Raw genomic sequence first — 19,344 nt, 5'->3', positions numbered from 1 at the left:
GTAGTATACTTTTCTCATAAAGAGATCCATAAATTCTAGCAACTGGTATGGACACAGGTAAATATGTTACTAATTTCATACAATCAATTAAAAATACAACTCCCATATGACTATATTCAAACCATCCTTGAAAAAGAGGGTATACTGACAAAAGGTAAGAAAATACATATATTGTTTCAAAGCTGTGGGGTGACATGATTCTCAGATCCACAGATTTAGAATTAAAATGGATCTTAGAGATCATTTAGTCTAACTCTGTTCTTTGAGGATGGAAAACTAAAGCCCAAAGAAGTTAAGGCACAGGCTGAAGGTCAAATATATTGTCAGTAGGAAAGAAGCAACTACAAGTCCAAGGCTAGTACTCTTTCTACTGTATCATCCTATGATCTAGGTAAGGCCTTGTGGGTTTGATTTTAATACTTAGATATTAAAATTTGATGATTTTTCTATGAAAAGATATATGTGTTTGCATCTTCTTGAATAAGAAGGAAAATTATTGTATCTTCTCCAATTGAGAATTATGTAATTTACAACTTCAGGGTTTTGTTATCCTCAAAACAAAATGGTTCCATGGTGCCTTGTCCAGTTATGACTGAATATGGATATTAGACTAGGTTCCCAAACTGATTTTACTGTCTGTCAAATTTTTGGTCCCTCAAGAGCACTTACTTTTTAGGTACTTCCAAAGGAAATATAAGTATCACAATTCATTACAGTTTCAGAAGTACTGAATTGCAACTTAATATCATGTGGAGTTTTTACAATCATATGCATCAATGCTACATTAAAATCAAATAACAGTTACAGTATTGGTAGGAATATACTTGAAATCAATTGAAATGAATTTAAGAACAATAAAATTTTGATACAGCTTTTAAAACCCAAAAATCCCCTAGGTTTTTCAGCTACCTCAAAAGCTATATAATTCCTTTTACTACAATATTACCATAGGAATTTATTTATAATGAAATGTGAAAATCTGTATTTTCATGTCTCATATCCATCATTGCTCAGGTTCTAAAACTCATAGGCAAACAGAATCTTGCATTAGTTACCTTATACTCCATAAGCCCTAAAAATTAAAAAATTGGAATAGGAAGAGTTCAAGTTCTCTTGGCAAAGTGTTCAAGGTAAATAGTCATTTCATCTTCATTATTATTATTCAAAAAAGTCCATTATTAATATAAAAAAATTATATAAATGTTCTATAGTAAAAATGTGGAGGGAAAATACCCCATAATTCATATCATAAAAATTCTCAAGGTACTAGTGTGCCAGAGTGGCTGGAGAACCAACATTGTAGTCTAGAAGATGGGGCTTCACATCCTATATCTAAAACATGCTAGTTATTTTACCATCAAATACTTTACCTTTCAGGGAACTAAAGCAACCTGTATAAAACTAAATCTTATTAACATAGGTTCAAAATATAGACTTTTCTATTCCAGTGATATACAAATTTTATATTTACTGGAATAACAAGGAGTAGAAATTTGCCTTATGATGAATAAGTGGTATTAATTAGCCTAACTTTAGTTCAAAATAAGTTTTCCCCCTATATGATTATGTAAAGATGATTTTCTCAATCCTATAAAAGTTATGTTATAAAAATGAAGAAAAAAACTAAACAAATAACAAATTTAAAAAACCCCTCAATCCTTGACTCAATAGGGTACATTTTCTCAAACATGCCAAAATGAATTCTAATAAAAGACTACTCCTCAGCTAGTCCATGAATGACAAAACAGTTATGGTACACCCAATTCCTAAACTAATGCTTATAAAGTCAATTCAATACACCTTGTATTCATTGGGTGCTTTTTTTTGTAGGCAAGGAATTATACTAGGTGGCTAGGTCCTGTAGTGGGCCAGAAGAAAATGATTAGAACATAGTTGCTGATGTCATTCAAACACTTTAGCCTCTCAATTCATCACAACTCCCATGATCTATACCTTCTTTCTGTTTAAAGCATACACAGGCACTATCACATCCTCAAGTGTTTTACTTCCTTGCTTACAGAACTCTGAAATTCTTCTTATCTTACTATAACCTCCTATGATTCCATTTATCCCCAAGTCTCATTCTTCTTAAATCTATTTGTTGTCATTGTGACAGTCCTTCTACCCTTTAGGACTCTGCCAGTAAATCCCTCCTGTCTTCACTTTCCTCACTTTGCAATCTCAACCTTAGAGTTAATTAGTTCAAATGCATATCGAGAGAACAAAGATGATGCTTAGGTTAAAATATATGTCTGGGATATGTCATTAATAGGGAAGTCTGGAGAAAGAACAAATTTGAGGGGGGGAATTCCGAGTTCAGTTTTGAATAAAAAGTTTGAGGATATACTGAATTTAAAAATCCTTGTCAGTGTCCCAAATATAGCACAAATCTTAAGTTTTCATCATTAAACTGAGACTTTAGCAAAATGAGAAAATTACTTAAGCTATTAAACCTTCCACGTTAAAAATTAATTTTTAAGACTAAGCCCGGGGCAGCTAGGTGGGATAGTGGTTAAAGCACCAGCTCTGGAGTCAGGAGGACCTGAGTTGAAATCCCGCTGTGTGACCCTAGGCAAGTCACTTAACCCCAATTGCCTCACCAAAAAAAAAAAAAAAAAAGCCTAAGCCAGTAAGACAAAACATGATTACTTCATTTCCATATCACAGTTGTGATTGTTCTACTTGCTGTAGTTCCCCAGCTTACACATATTTATAGTTTAATAGTACTTATATTTAGATTTCCAAGTTATTAGAATTTTTTTTATTTACAAAAATCACACTTCATTTTTCAATTGATTTTCCTTTAAGTTCACTATAAATCTCAGAATCCTATTATAAAAGTCCTCTGAATTATTTAAAAGGCAGAAAGTCTGCATCACTTTTTCTGTCTTCTAAAACTTCAATTGTTAATTGTCAGATTAACTTCAAACACCAATCTACATTTTGACAATAGCTTCCCCTGAATTTGCAGTAGTGTGAACTAAATACCAGAGTAAATAATAACAAATATAGACAATTTTTTAACTTAGAGATGGAGGTTATTTCTCCAAATGAATGTTTATTAGCAAATGAAACATGTTTATCCTATTTTCTAGCATTTCTATCATTATTTCATAAGACTGTTCAGTTGAAATATTTGAGAGGGGCTAGCTTTCCCATAATAAAAGAATCTAATCTGTCAGGGCAATTAGCTTGACCATATAGTTTTGTAAAACACTTCTGGGTCCAATTTTTCTTTTGACCTTTAGGAACTAACATAATTTTGCCTGAACTCTTATTTTATAGTATTTGTGTCTAGTTTTTCCCCCTCTGCAGTTCTTTATAGCTCAGTTTCTAAAGAGATTGGGATAATTTAAATATTCACAGGAAATGTCATCATATGGAAGTACTACACTCTTAGGTTCTAAGGTTTATAATAAATATCCTTTCCTCAGTAAAGGAAGGTAGTATCTTTCCTAATACATGTAGAAACATGTGGGAAAAGAGGGCAGGAGTTAGGAGCAAATCCACATGTCCTTTATAAAATAACGGTAGCCATGGATTTAATTTTGTGAAATGTTTTTTCCTCTATTGGCTGAATATATGCACTCCTGAAACATACAAAGATGACAGAGAACTACATGGTACTTTCTTTAAAACCTATTCTTTAAAACCATTAAAAAAAAAAAAAGGCTTCACCTTTACACCAAAATATTTATAGCAGCACTTTTTTGTGGTACCAAAAAAACAAATGGAAACAAATTAGATGTCCATCTGCTGGGGAATGGCTAAACAAATTGTGATACATGAATACAGTGTAATTTTACTGTGCTCAAAGGAACGACAAATATGATAGTTAAAAAGAAGCCTGAAGAGACTTCTATGAACTGATACAGACTGAAATAAGCAGCAGGGTCATGAAAACAATATATATACAATAAAACAACTGAATATTTCAAACGATTTTTGTTCCAAAGAAGAGATATTAGGAGTCACCCCTTTAAAAAATTCTTTGTTAAAAGGGATGGCTTTTTGGGAAGGCTGAGGAGAAATGTAAAGATGTAAAAACAAAAGATACCAATATAAAAACCTTTAATATTTTATTCTTTTAGATAGGCTGCATTATATTATTTCAAGGCCCTTAGGTCATTCCAGTATAGTTCATTGGCCTCCCCCAAAATGACAAAAAGGCTCCTAATTCTAAACTTACCTTCTAAGAGTCAAAGGTCACCAGTGTTGCAATTAAGACAATTAGAAATGTTGTTCATTTGAATTTCACTAAGTTGTGTCTGTACCTGTTGGGAACAGCCAAGTGTCTACAATCTATTACTCTGCAAGTTCAAAAACTATCTGTTCCCATGGGGTTGATGAAACTACTTAACTTATAAGCACTTGGATAAAATTTAAAAAATATATATACCTGTCCTAAGAACCAGGATTAATCATGTACACTCCCCTTCTAATGGGAAGTACACCCATTAGGGAAAATTATATAGCAGAAGGCTGTTTGATGAATAGAGTTATAACAAAGAGTTTGATGTTCTTCATAGATAAGCTAAAATGGCTTACGTTATACTTAATGGCATATACTAGAAAGCACACCGGACTGACCTGGAAGTTAGAAGATTGAGGTTCCAATCCTAACTCCCTCATTTATTAGCTATGTAACTGAAAAAGTCACTTATCTGGACCTCAACTTTTTTCTAATCTGTGAAAAGGGGATTATAATACCTTGCCTACTTCACAGAGTTGTTATGAGAAGTGAGGTAATATATGTGAAAATAACTTGTAGCCATACATACACAAATATAAATTATATTACCAATTTCATAATGAATTCATTACTCTAGGGATGTTTTTGTCTAAAGAAACATGATGTTGACTATAATTAGCATGCTGTCTCTCTGAATATCACTTCAAACACAGTAACAAATTCTTACTCTTCAACTATCCCTTTTTTTTTTCTTTGCTTTTTGGTGAGGCAATCAGGATTAAGTGACTTGCCCAGGGTCACACAGCTACTAAGTGTCAAGTGTCTGAGGTCGGATTTGAACTGAGGTCCTCCTGACTCCAGGGCCAAAGCTCTATCCACTGTGCCATCTAACTGCCCCAAATATCCCTTTTCTAGATTCCATGATGACCACCAATATTATCATATTAGCACATGAAGACCGGTTATAATTAATTGGATTATAGATTATTGTATTTTATGTTGATTCATGTCTTTCTGAAGACATCTGAGGAAGGTACCTTAGTCTTAGCAATGCATTTAAAAAACATCTAATGTGGTAGATTACTTTGTAGAAAAATAATATCATACCTTACACCTATCAGATTGGCTAATATGACAGAAAAGGAAAATGATAAATATTGGAGAGGATATGGGGAAACTGGGACACTAATGCACTGTTGGTGGAGTTGTGAGCTCATCCAATCCTTCTGGAGAAAAATATGGAACTATACCCAACAGGCTATCAAACTGTGCATATCCTTTGATCCAACAATACCACTACTAGGTCTGTATCCCAAAGAGATCATAAAAAAGGGAAAAGGACCTACAGGTACAAACAATATTTATAGCAGCTCTTTTTGTGGTGGCAAAAAATGGAAATTGAGGGGATACTCATTAATTGGGGAATGGCTGAACAAGTTGTGGTATATGAATATAATGGAATACTATTATGCTATAAGAAATGATAAGTAGGTGGATTTCAGAAAAACCTGGACTTACATAAACTGATAAAGAACTGATAGTGTCTGAATGAAAATCAAAGCATACTATTTTTACTTCATTTTTTTCATGTTTTTTTTTTCCTTTTGATCTGTTTCTTCTTTTGCAAAATGTGACTAATATGGAAATATGTTTTTCATGATTGCACATTATCAAGTTGCTTACCATTTTAGGGAGGGTGAAGGGAAGGGAGGGAGAAAAATTTGAAGCTCAAAATTTTTAAAAAATGAATGTTAAAAATTGTAGAAAGTTATACATTTAAAGATATGCAATTAGGAAAAATAAAACACTATTTTAAATAAAATCCAACATTAAAAAAGTTATAATCTCATATACTTAATATTTACACATTTCACTTTCAGGGAGGGCCATTTTCTGATTTTATCCAGGGCTTATAGCACTCTGTGTTCTTACTATATCCATGAAATTTCCAACTATTTACAGTTCAGCTCTACTTTTATGATCCCATGTGCAAAACTGAACTCATTACCTTTGCCTACAAATTCTATCTTCATTTCATCGAACAGTGAAACCATTCCTCTAGGCTTTCAATCCAGAAACCTTAGTCACCTTTCACTTCCTGCTCTCTTTCATCTTCTACTCTATATCCAATTTGTCACTAAATTTGGTTGTTTTTTTTCTTCTGCTCTTATAGCCACCATCCCACCTTCAGCTCTCCCCTCCACTCCCATGTGGTTTCCTTGCCTCTTAGCTCTTTCTCCTCTCCACGGAGACTGATCTTTCTTAAACATACAATCTAGCCTCCTCCTATACCCATCTACTTTTATCTGTCATTCCTTTCCAGTATGAATCTTTCAGTACATTCAAAACAGTGTCGTCGTGCCAAAAGCATGTTTTTATTTATGCTGTCTATTCTACCTGTTCTGCCCATCTTCTTTCTTTCTTCCACTTAGGCAAATTTTATCCATCCTTTAAGGCCCAATTTAAATCCTAGCTTCTCCACAAGAATTTCTCCAATTACCTAACAGTGGATCAGTTTCTTTTTTCTTTTTGACTATGGTGTATGTCCAGTATATCTGTTAATTTCCTCTCTGATTACACTTTGCCTCATTGCGGCAAAGAACTATGTCATCAAGTATTTTCCAGAGAGCTATAGCTCACCCTTTTAAGTGTCAAAAATCATTTCAGACAAATCCTCTAAAATGTACATATTTCCCTGCCTTTAATAATATATTTGACACAATTTAGTCATTTCATAATTACATAGGGCCATCAATATGAACATCAGTTTCTGTACTCAGCTCTAATGGTGATGCACTTGGCTTGTCCTGAGGCATCACATAAAGCTATTTGCACCTCTGCTAAAGGACCTCGGACTATTGAGCACTTAATTCTTTCATTTTAGTTTTCTCTTTCGCCCCTTGCTTTAACTCAGTCAACAAACCTTTCTTTCTTTCTTTCTTTTTTGGGGGGTGAGGCAATTGGGGTTAAGTGACTTACCCAGGGTCACACACCTAGTGTCAGGTGTCTGGTCTGAGGCTGGATTTGAAGTCAGGTCCTCCTGACTCCAGGCCCTAGCTCTCTCTACTTCGCCACCTAGCTGCCCCCAGTCAACAAACTTTTATGTGCCCACTGTGTGTCAGGAACTGGGGATACAAAGACAAAAGTGAAAGTCCAGGCTGTCAAAGCTTTCATCCTAACCCTCCTAACAACTGTCTGTTTTTCTGACTTTGGAGACCTTTTTCACAATTTCCTTTCCATACAATTAGGAAAAAAGGCTGATACTCATCCTATTAAGGCAAATAAAAACCTAAAGGCAAGGATTAGAAACAATCCATTAATTGAGGCTGCAGTTTAAAATTAAAAAAAAAAACCAACATATTTTGGACATGTTTAATAAAGGACTTTGTTTTGCTTGACATATGCTTTGAATATTATAAGGGTTTTCTTTCTCTTTTTTTTCCTCAATGGAAGGGGAGAAGTTGAAAAAAAAGGTTTTTTTTAAATTGAAAAATTTAATTGAAAAAAAAAACATTAAATGATTGGGGTCCTTGGAGCAGGGGACCACGTATTACAGAAAGTTATAGGAAAAGGAAGTTTCCCAGTAGGGCCAATACTAGGCAAAATTTTGAAATAGATGTTTGCTTTCGGCATCCTTCCACTTCTTTCTATACCTCTTATCCAGATAGAGTGCCATTATATTGCCTTAAATCCCGAACTGATCATCACAGCATAGTCTATGTTCTCAAAGTATTTTATATCCCAGAATTACTTTACTCTTCCTGAAATAAAAACTCTTGATATCATAATAACTAGGGTGATCTCTGTTAAGCATTAGTTATCTAATTAGACTAATTCATACTAGTACATGACTAAGTGATAGATTCTGGAGAAATTTGCAGCTAGGTAGTGCAGTGGTTAAAAGCATTGGATTTGGTGTGAGGAAGACTTGAGTTCAGATCTTGACAAGTTACCTCTCTCAAGCCTCATTTTCATCGTCTGTAAAACAGGGCTAATAGAAACTGTCTTACAGAACCGTTGTAAAGTTCAAACAAGATGACATCACTTTGTAAACCTTAAAGCACTCTATAAATGCTCACTACTATTACTCTTTGAAGAGGATGCTGGTTAATAGAGAGTGAAACTTGAAGCAATATGATAAAGCAAAGTGAACTTGGTACAGCATGAGCTAAAATTTGAGGGTAGGGGTGAGGAGAGAAACGGCACATCTTGGGCAGCTAGGTGGTGAAGTGGATAGAGCACTGGTCCTGGAGTCAGGAGGACCTGAGTTCAAATCCGGCCTCAGACCAAACACTTGATACGTACTAGCTGTGTGACCTTGGGCAAGTCACTTAACCCCGACTGCCTCACTAAAAAACAAAAAACAAAAAAAAAAATGAACATTCTTTGTTTGTCTTTGTGACTGGAATCTTAAGCTTTTTGGAAGGCAGAGTTTATACCTTATAATAATTTTGTTTCTAAATAAAGGGTTAACTTTTTTTGTTGTATCATTTGAGTCTGGTGAAACCTATGGACACCTAAAGATAATGTTTTTAAATGTATAAAGTACGTAAGATCACAAGAAAAATAAATTAAAATGCAGACATCAAAAAAAATTTTAAAACAAGTTCTAGGACCCCAAATTAAGGACTTAAGGACTTAGTCAGAATGTACTAGTCCCAAGTCATCAAAAATCTATTATATATGATGACTTTAGCAGGGTACACTAGTTGAACAAGTACCTAACAAAGGTGAACAGATCCCTATACAGAGTATGCTAAATATGAAAAGCCTACATTCTTCACACTGTGTACTCAAAATGCCAGATTTATATACCCAAAATGTCGAGAATTGTCAAATACTAGACTGTCCAACATAAAAAATTCTGGAATGTTCTGGGTTTTTTACCTTCTGATGGGCAGTTATCTTAATCCTGCTAAAGCCAAGGCAATGGACTGATCTCTCCATGGCTCAGTTAGCCTGCATCCTTAACCCCAGACAGCAGTTTCAAAAACTGCCAAAGGCAAGGTTTGTCCAGTGAGATGATGACATATCTGTGTAAATTTTTATCCCTGTTATTGTTAAGACAACTCAAAGTAGGTCAAGAAGCATCACATTAGGACAAGAGCAGTGCATTCATTGATAATGAAATAGAAACTTCTCACTGATCTGAGAATCATTCAGAAAATAAAACTACATATAAGTAATTTTTGTGAACACATTTCAAATTTAATCATCAATACAAGTTAGAAAACAGAGATAATTGTGAAGTTCTTGTATGAAGGCAGCATCCAGTGAACCTTTTTGTTCTCAAGACTCCCAGCCCTTCCCTCCAGGCTGTTGGGGCAACTTGAGACCCACCACACCAGCAGCCTCTTGCACAGAACGTTCACCCTTCCCATGAAATTCCTGGTGAAGGGCCACATGGTTCCGAGTACTTCGAAGAAGACAAAGATAGGTAGCAGCTTGGAAGTGTAGCTCATGTTGAGCTCTACAGAGCTTCTCACTGGTGACCTAGAAAAGGTGGTATGGTCAGTTATCAGAAAACTCCACAGAGAAGAATATAACTCAATTTAATGTAAATAAACTTATTATTCAGGATCAAAGGCAAACTGTGGAATGGATGAAAACATTTAAAACCTACAAATTACAAAGGGGAATTAAGTAAAATTTTCACTATTACACTGATGAAATGTATCCATAACATTAAATATCTTCACTGTGTCTGAAATATAACATAATTTTTGCAATATGTTGACAATGCATATCCATATTCTAAGACAAAAGTATTTTGAAGATATGCTTAAATTCATCATGATGACTGTTGACATGCATACACTAAAACATCTCTACACAGTCTAACACAGTATGGTACTAGATAGATACTCAATACTGAAGATTATGTTTGCTAAAATATTAGGCTAATTCCTAACTTAAAAAATTCCATTCACACTAGAAATAAAAGTGAACTTTTTGTACCAGTTTCATAGAATTTTAGGTTTGAAGACATCTCAGAAAATCATTTAATCTGAGTTTGTCATTTTGCAAATGTGGAAACTAAGGCCTACATTTGTTAAATAACTTGTCCAAGGTAAAAAATGTAGTTTTGGGGCAAAATGAAGTTCTCTTGATTCCAAATCCAAAGCTGCTGCCACTATTCTATGCTGCCTCCTAAAGGACACCAAATTAAGAAGTGACAAAGAAATCTATTCCCACTTTAAAGAAAATACTTTTCCTTAATTGTTTCCATAGATTTCATTGTTAAATATGACATATAACCTTATGCCTTTTCAGTGCTAAACAAGGACATTTTTTTTAACCTGAAAACACACATTGAAGGCCATTTCTCCAACGACATAATGGGAAAAAGTACTCAGAAAAAAGTACACAGCTTGCATATATGCCCTCAGGTCCCTATATTCTTATGTTCTCAGATTTCACTGATATACTAATAGCATTTTGACTTTTGAGCTCTCCAGAAATTAGGGACTGTTTTTCATTTTGTCAATATCCTCAGTGTTGAGAATGGTGTCTTGGAACAGAGAGGTGCTTAATGCTTATTAGACTGGATTGAATTAGAACAAAATGTTAACAGGTAGTTAAGATTCCTCTTCCAGTCATTTTCTCTGTACCTTCTCCTATACCTGATTCAGCTAGGAATTCTTGCCTTCCCTCTAGTTTTTATGCAGTTTTTTTTTTCTGTTAGGTTCTTAAAAACCACACATCCCTTAAAAACTATACTGTCAGACACAGTAAAATTCACTGGTCAGTTTTGCCAAAGTGCTTTTCTCCCCTTTTTTCTTATAAGGAATGGTTCATGAAGTCGGAGAAGGGATGGATATGGAAACAAAATAATGTAAAAGCAAAAGATATAAATAAAAGTTAAAAGAAAATTTTACAGCAGAAATTATAAAGCTTAAGTCTTCATTATATTTCATGTAACTCATATCATCAGGGCTTGACTATGCCCAGTGACTAAAGCTTGAGTGGGGAGGGGGGATTGATTAGAGCAAGAAAAGGAAAGAGGATTACTGTTCCCCCCTGACAGTTGTTTTTTTTTTTGGACACTGCTGTCAAATATCTATATCACTAAAGACTTTTCCTTTTTAAAGGAGGTAACATATATAAAACACTTTGCAAGCCTTAAGGTGCTTCATAAATGCTACCTGTTGTTATCAGTCACTGTTTGAAATTTTATTCAGAGTTGAGAATTCAGAGTCAGAATTTGGAATCTGAGGTCAAAAGATCCTAACCAAGGGTCCTGAACCCTTTTGTGTGTCATGATGCTCTTGGGCAGTCTGGTGAAGTCTACGTACCCCTTCTCAGAAAATGTTTTTAAATGAATAAAATAAAATATAGGATTACAAAGGAAACCAATTATACTGAAAGAGTTGTCAAAATATTTTTAAAAACAGACTCCCATGCTAGCCTGAGCTTTCTGTACTATAACCACACCAAATTTGCTAGAATAAAGGAACTTACTGCCCAAAAGACTGCAATTAGGGCTTTCAGTTTCTGGTTAACACTAAGGAATATAGTGTTTAGAGTACAGTATAAATTTCAACTAAATAACCAATTTTGATGATTTTGTGTTTATATAAATTTATATGTAGACCTATCTACATGTATGTGGTTCAAACCCTACAATAAGAGCTTACAGGAATAACAACTATACAAGATAAAATAACAGGATTTGAAGTACTAAGAATCCTATTTTAGAGTAATACAAGAAAGAACAAATTCTACTTCTAAATTTACCATCTTGCATAGGGAAAATGGAGTAAGATCAGTAATAGGTTCAAGAACAAGTCTCAACATGGTTAAAAAGAACCTAACAGAAAAAAAAAACTGCATAAAAACTAGAGGAAAGGCAAGAATTCCTAGCTAAATCAGGTATAGGAGAAGGTACAGAGAAAATGAGACTGGAAGAGGATCTTAACTACCTTGTTCTAATTCAGTCCAGTCTAATAAGCATTAAGCACCTCTCTGTTCCAAGACACCATTCTCAACACTGAGGATATCGACAAAATGAAAAACAGTCCCTAACCTCAAGAAGCTTATAGTCAACTAGTGAGATATTCCAAAACTTCCCTCCCTGGTTGCAGATAATCGCTTTTCTACACCTGCCCATACCTGTTTTGTGCTCTCTTAAATTCACCACAGGGGGTCCACACAACATAGTGGGGCCTTCCTTGTGATCCCCCGACACCGGAAAGGATAACAAAAGAACCTGTGGGCTTGTCCCTTGATTGATTATTCCCCTCTTTGAATAAGCTCTTGGTTTTGGTTGCCTAAGAGTTGCAAATTCTTTCTTCATAATTCCCAGTTCCCCAGCCACCATGGGAAGGTCCCTGGAATCTGTATTAAGAATTCGAGATACTGGGGCAGCTAGGAGGACCTGAGTTCAAATGTGACCTCAGACACACAATACTTCTCAGCTGTGTGACCCTGGGCAAGTCACTTAACCACGACTGCCTCACAAAAAAAAAAAAAAGAATCCGAGATATCTCAGTAACAATTTTCAATCACCACCACAGCTGTTTCCACAAATGTCAATAAATCTTGCCTCCAGACAGCACAAAAGACCACCTATTCGTGCCTCATCAGATCCCCCATTTGAAAAGCTGCAGTAATAATAATAATAGCCCTATTTTCACCACGGGCCACGTGCGGGCTGTGTGTTCTGAAACAGTGGCCACCCAACTGCTGTGGCACTTAGTGCAGGTCTGTTTCAGAAGTCCTAAACCTCCCGGCACATCTGCCTGGAGCCCTATCACCTGGCGGTGACCGAATAATGACCTCTCGGGCACACTGTCAACCTCTGGCTTTGCAGACTTGCCCCAGGAGCTCCAGCAAGCGCTGCTGTGACGCCCCCACTCGGGGTCTCAGTTTACCCATCGGTAACATGACCTCATCTGACGGAGGTCACGACCCCACGGCGCTCTAAAGGGGTGCGTGTGGCGCCGATGGGCCTGCCCCGGGCCCGCGAATATCAAGGCTCTACCGACGGAATCCCGAGTCGGGTCCCGTCCCGACGACGCTAGTCCAGGAGCGCCAACATTAGCATCCCGACAAGTGGCGGCGCGCGGGCCTGGGATCCCGGCTCTCCCCCGAGGCTTCTCCCTCTCCGCCTCCCTCTCCCTACCCCACCCCCCGCAGGCAGTCCCCGCCCCCATCTCCGCGGCCGCGGGGGTCCGTACCCGGTGCGCCCGGAAGGCCTCCACGAGGTACCGATAGGCTGCTGTGTCCCTGTAGGGCCGTTCTGTGGCCGCGCTCAAGTACCGCAGTTCCCGCAGGAGGGCCCGCAGCGTGCGGGCCGGCGGGCCCAGGGCCACCATCTTGGTGCTGGTGCTGAGGCTCTGGGAGCAGGCCCCGGCTGAGGACGGCGGCCGACGAGGGGCGGCGTCAGCGCCCTCCGCTGGCGACGAGCCTGAAGAGGCTCTGTCGCCCCACGTCCCGCGGCCCAGTCGGGACCCCCCCAACGATCCCCTCCAGCCCCAGCATTCCAGGTCACGCAATCGAGCGCAGAAAGGAAAAGCAAACAAAAGCCGAGTGTCCACGGGCCTCCTGCGTCTCTTTGACCTCCACCTAGATCAGGGATGCACCTCCAGGGAAAGGCAGGTCACGGGCTTTTTCCCCCGACCTCTTTTCTCCAACATCCAGAATCCGTGTCACGGAAGAAGCTGAGAGGGTGGAGCCTGCATTTCACCATCGATTAAGCAAAACCTCGGGGCATTTTAATGTAGATCCTGAGCCAGCGTCTGCGATCTGCTTACTGCGCTGGGTGCTAAGGATGAAAGATCTTGCCCTCCAGGAGGTTACATTCTAGCGGAGGAGAAAACATACACACTTACATATGTATACGCGGGAGATATACAAAAGAAAGAGACGGGAGTGGGAGCGTGGGCAAGGGCAAGGCGAGGTGGCGATGGAGGTAAGCTTTAAAGGAACCTAGGGATCCAAAGACCCCGGGGTGAGGAGAGAGGGGACGGCAAGCACGACGGACGGCCTGGGTATGCAAGGGCACACACTCAGAAGGCGGATTGACCCGTGTGTGACGAACTGCTAAAAGGCCAGCTTGGAAGTGTGCGTGAGGGAAATAACGTCTGTGAGTGGAAAGGGTCGAAACGACCCCCAAAAGACAATTTGTGCCAGACAAGGAAGTTCTACAAGCGAGTACCCTTTCGGGTTTGGGGGATGGTATGTGCTAATCTGATAACCCGTGATGCTGGGTTCGAATCCACAATTTATTTTTCTACAAGAAAATAAGTCATCTATAAAATTGAGATTTCTTAAAAACACAAAATCGTTCACCCCAGATGGGACTCGAACCCACAATCCCTGGCTTAGGAGGCCAATGCCTTATCCATTAGGCCACTGGGGCTTCTGGTGAAGACGTTCTTCAATGATATATTCATTGGTTTTTTTTCATTGGCGCGTCACCGTTGAGGTCACCGGAGCAAGTCTTTGCTTTCAACCTATCCCGTACAAGGATTCTCATAATCAGCACCTACCCTAGAGACGGTACTAACGGGAAGCTCCCGTGGAATTCTGGGAGTTGTAGTTCTAAGTACCATTGCATTTGCGCTTCCCACTCTTGATTGCGTGTATGCACTCATGCATGCGTGGGGCAGGTTACGATTCCGACACGCTCCAGTTCCCACTAGAAAGCTCTTTAAACTGCTTTGCCTTCGGTCGCGTAGCCCAAGGCGGCGCTCCCGACGCTGGCCCTCTCCTGGTTTTGCTCCCCTCCCCCGCCCCGGAGGCGCATGCGGAGATCTCGCGTGGCACGTGCGCTGGGCCCGGGCCTCCCGCAGGTCCGGGAGGAGTCACGAGGGCGCTGGCTCTGGAGCCGGAACCGCGCTCCTGGGCCGGCCAACATACCGAAGCCGCCCTGGGCGCCTCGCGTCGGGCCGGCAGGTGCAGCCCGCGGCCGCATCCCCACTCACGCCGAGCCGCCTCGCTCCGCCTCCCCCCTTTGCTTTCCTTCCCTCCCCGCGGCCGCTCCTTACCCCAGTCCGGCTAGCTCAAGGCCTCCGCGACCAGCCTGCGCAGCCCTCGCTCTCCCGCCAGCGCCGCGTGACGTGGTGCAAAGGGGGCTTCTCGGGCCCCCGGGAGCTTGCGAACGACGGGTTCGAATCCCGTGGCCTCCGCAGAAAGGCGGGGATCTAGAGCAGGGAGAGTAATGAAACGCGCAGCTCGTTATTACCGCGTTTGACCTTCGGAGCAACCCGGGCGGGGGCGGGGGCGGGGAGGAGGGGGATGCGGGAGTATTGTTCTCATCATCCCCGTGTTACAGATGGGAAACTGAGGCCGAGCGATTGAGTCACTTGCCCACGGCCCCTCACGTGCCCCTCACGGCAACCTTGGGAGGTGGAGGTTATTAACCCCATTTTACAGATGGGGAGACTGAAGCTGAGAGAGGTTAAATCAGTTGCCAGGGGCCACAGAGCCAGTCATTGGCTTCCAGGTTCCAGGATCGGTGTTCTATCAGGCACACTTTGCTGGGTTTCCTCCTCTGCCACTCCCTGCTGCTGCCTCTGCTTCCACTACTCTTTTCTTTCTTTCTTTGTTTTGGCGGGGACGGCATTTTCCAGCGTACCCTGCAGCCATTCAAACATTTCCGAAAAGATGTGTGTGTTCACTTACATGTAATTACTCAAGTGCCCTCGAGACCATTGCTAACCTACAAACACTCCATCTGGGCAAAATGTGATAGGGGGATCCTATGGGGAAATACTGAGATTTCTCCAGGGTGCGGGATGCAGGAGTCCCTGAAATGAGCACAGTAACAGCATGCTTCTGTGCCAACAAATTCCTGTTTAATTGTTGAAATCCCTTTGACCAACACCTGCCTCCTGAAAACTAAGAATGAACTTTGCTTGCATCGCCTTTTTCCATCCAGTCAATCAACAGGCATTAAGCCAAGCGCCGCGCTAGGTGCTCGGGATACAAGTACAGAACTGATAACAGTCTCTCAAGGATCTTATGTTCCACTATAGACATTTCCCATATCCAATGATAAACATGTTTTTGCTAATTCCTACTACGCTCCTAGTATCTCATTGCTCCAAATCCCAGCCTGCTGCTGGCCCTCATTATTCTCTGCCTCAGTTACTTTAACACCCCACCGTTACCGGTTCTTCTGCCTCTTAGCCTCTAAGGTCCTTCCCACGGGTGACTTCCCTTTCCTTGCAACCATCTTTTGCTTGGTTCAGTTCAGTTTTCTTCCCAAACATCGAACCCCCAAACCTGCCAACATGGAGGAAGCTGAAGAAACAAACTGAATCCTAATCTACCGTGCCAGGAAACACTATAGATGTTATATATGGATATTTGAGTTTGCTAGGAAGATTGCCTAGAAGGGGTTATTCATATGATAAAATGATAGTTCTGTTTACAAAAAGATTTCTCACAGGGCCCCTTTAAATCAGTTACCCTACTGTGCTTAGAATCAGGGGTGTGCTTGCGACAGCTCTCCACAAATCAGGGCTTGGTTTATTATTTTGTTGATTATCTCGACTTTTAATAAGTTTTAATAATGTGGATTAAATATTAAAATGTGTGTGCGCATATATTTTTCTTTTTTTTCTGGAGTGCGGGTTATCAACACACTCTTGTACAGTTCTATAAATAAATATTGGTTTGAGCTCAGCAGGAGTGCAGTAGAAGGCTTTCAGGGAATGAAGTGGTCACCAGTCTGAAGGCCTGGTGACTGGAGGATAATCATTAAAATAATAATAGCATCTGGTATTGACATAGTGCTTTAAGGTTTGCAAAGTGCTTTATATCCATCATCTCATCTGAACCTCATACCCTACTTAGGATCATAAAATGTTAGAATTGGAAGAATCTTGTTCAGTTGTGTCCCGGCTCTTGGTGGGGTTTTCTTGGTAAAGATCCTTCCTGTCATTTCCTTCTCCAGCTCATTTTACAGATGAGGAAACTGAGGCAAACAGGGTTAAATGACTTGCCCAGGATCACATAGCTAGGAAGTGTCTGAGACTGGATTTCAAGTCAGGAAGATGAGTCTTCCTGATTCCCAAGCCTAGTGCTCTCTCCACTGTCACCTACCTGCCCTTCCCAGGGCAATAATAAACAGTTACTTTAGAGATAGGACTTGAACCCAGGTCTTCCTGGCTCTAAGAGCAGGTCTGTATTATGCAACACTGCCTCTCAGAAATAGGTATATACAAATTATGTACAAAGAAAATACAAGGTAATTATTTAAGGGAAAACACTGGGAGCTGGGCGGTCAGCAAAGGCCTCAGGCAGAAGGTACAGCTGGAGCAGTTTTGCTTTTGCTTTTGTTTTTGGCTAGGCAATGGGGGTTAAGTGACTTGCCCAGGGTCACAAAGTGTCAAGTGTCTGAGGCAAGATTTGAACTCAGGTCCTTCTGACTCTAAGGTCAGAGCTCTATCCCCTGCACTGCCTAGCTGCCCCTTGGAGCAATTTTAAAGCAAATGGGATTCCAAGATTCAGAAGTGAGGGGTGGTGAGGGGAGAAATAAAATGTCCCCTGTGAAGCACATTGAGGCCAACCAGGTAGGACTTTGGGATGTGGGATGGGAAGTAGTGTATACTAAAGTGGGAAAGGTTGGTTGGACCTAGGTTTGTCAAGCACCTTAAAAGGTAAGCAGAGAAACAATTCATTTTTATTTTCAGTTCCAAATTCCCTCCCTCTCCTCCACTCACTGAGAAGATAAAAAAAAAATTTCAAATATGTATAGTCAAGCAAAAGAAATTCCTGCATTAGCTTTGTCCAAAAAGAAAGAAAATATATTTCAATCTGCATTTCGAGTCTATCAGCTCTCAATCTGGAGATGAATAGGTTATTTCATTATGAGTCCTTTCGAACTGTGGTTGGTTATTGCCATTGCATTGACCTCATTTCAATCCTAGAGTCACTGGAGTTTACTAAATAGGGTAGTGACTAGTCAGACATACACTTTAGGAAAGTCGTTTTGGCAGCTGTGTGCAGGATAAATGAGAGAGATGATAGATGAAGCAGGAAGACCAATTAGGAAGTTATTGGAATAGTTGAGGTGAAAGGTGTTATGGGCTTAAAGTGGGGTGGCAGCCACATTAATAGAGAGAAGGGATTTGAAAAGCTGTGGAGGGAAATGACGATTTGGCAACTAAAGGGATATGTGGAGGTGAGGGAGAGTGAGGGTAACTGGAAGGATGATGACGTCTTTGACAGAAAATGTTCAGAAGATTTGGGCTTTTTGAAAAAGATTAGTTCAGTTTTATACATGTTGAGTTTGAGAACCCTGTAGGATATCCAGTTTAAAATATCCAAAAGGCAATTGAGAGATGTGTACCTGGAGCTCAGGAGAGATAGTACGTGTGCATATACAGATTTGGGAGTCATCTGTATAGAGATAATATACCCTAGTCTTCCCTCTCAGCTCCTTCTAGTCCTTGTAAGAAAAGAAAAAACTTTGATTGGTCACTGCACTAAGAATGCAACCTCAAAAACATTAAGTTTTGACAGCTTCCTATAGTTCTTACGACACATGTTTCTTTGCTACAGTTGCCAGTGTCCAGGAAAAGGACTTACCTTTACAAGGAAACATGGAAGCTTAACTTCCTCAGTGTGAATGCTGCACATCTACCACTCTCATTTGATTAGAAGGAAAGGGTGTAGGTAAATGCTGGTGCCTCGGTTCTGCTTTACTGATGGACTGGTGTTTTTCATTTTGTGATTTCAGCGTTGATCTCCCATAGTTTCTTACTGTTTTAGGGCCTAACCCTGAGACAGTAGCAGAAAAATAATGGACCCCTAAACACAGTGGGGCACCCCTCCCCCCATATACTCTTAATCCAGATAAATTCTTCATTATTTAGAACAAGGGTTTGAGATTTCATCATCGGAGCTGCCGGTAGGCTGGGCAATTGCCTTAATGAGATGATGAAATCTAAATCTCAGATTTAGAGCTGAAAAGAACCTCAGAGATCTTTTAGTATAATTCTCTATTTTTATAGAAAAAGAAACAGGCCCAGAGAGATGAATGACCTGAGTGATGCCACCAGGGTAGTGTGGCTGGATTCAGACCTTGGCTCTCAGATTTCTAGATGATGTGGTGCTCTTCTCATTCTACCACATGGCTCTCAGAAGAGCGTCAAAGGAAAGGCACATGGGTGGCTGACATGAGAACTGGGACTTTGGTG

The 19,344-nt window shown here is 40.0% G+C and overlaps 1 protein-coding gene and 1 non-coding gene across 2 annotated transcripts; both read right to left on the bottom strand.

Annotated features, from left to right (window-relative positions):
* Positions 1 to 9,378: 9,378 nt before the first annotated feature.
* Positions 9,379 to 13,539, bottom strand: FMC1 (formation of mitochondrial complex V assembly factor 1 homolog). The gene is made up of 2 exons (XM_027842386.1): positions 13,372 to 13,539; positions 9,379 to 9,685 (listed from the first exon to the last, which is right to left on the bottom strand). Exons 1-2 carry the CDS (start codon positions 13,507 to 13,509, stop codon positions 9,482 to 9,484), a joined length of 342 nt encoding a protein of 113 aa, XP_027698187.1. The 5' UTR covers positions 13,510 to 13,539; the 3' UTR covers positions 9,379 to 9,481.
* Positions 13,540 to 14,482: 943 nt separating this feature from the next.
* Positions 14,483 to 14,555, bottom strand: TRNAR-CCU. Its single transcript has one exon. It is a non-coding gene; the product is annotated as a tRNA-Arg (tRNA).
* Positions 14,556 to 19,344: the final 4,789 nt, after the last annotated feature.

The sequence above is a fragment of the Vombatus ursinus genome, unplaced genomic scaffold (genome assembly GCF_900497805.2).
Source record: "Vombatus ursinus unplaced genomic scaffold, bare-nosed wombat genome assembly UNPS02014870.1, whole genome shotgun sequence".
Taxonomy (NCBI): domain Eukaryota; kingdom Metazoa; phylum Chordata; class Mammalia; order Diprotodontia; family Vombatidae; genus Vombatus; species Vombatus ursinus.
The sequence above is the reverse complement of the archived record's forward strand: the minus strand, read 5'-3'. Positions and strand labels throughout refer to the sequence as shown.

Bases quoted from the DNA above. Each gene is read 5' to 3' on its own strand.
- FMC1 (XM_027842386.1), bottom strand. From the start codon at position 13,509: ATGGTGGCCCTGGGCCCGCCGGCCCGCACGCTGCGGGCCCTCCTGCGG. The intron at 9,686-13,371 runs GTACGGACCCCC...CACCTTTTCTAG, and splicing joins AGGCCTTCCGGGCGCACCGG to GTCACCAGTGAGAAGCTCTG.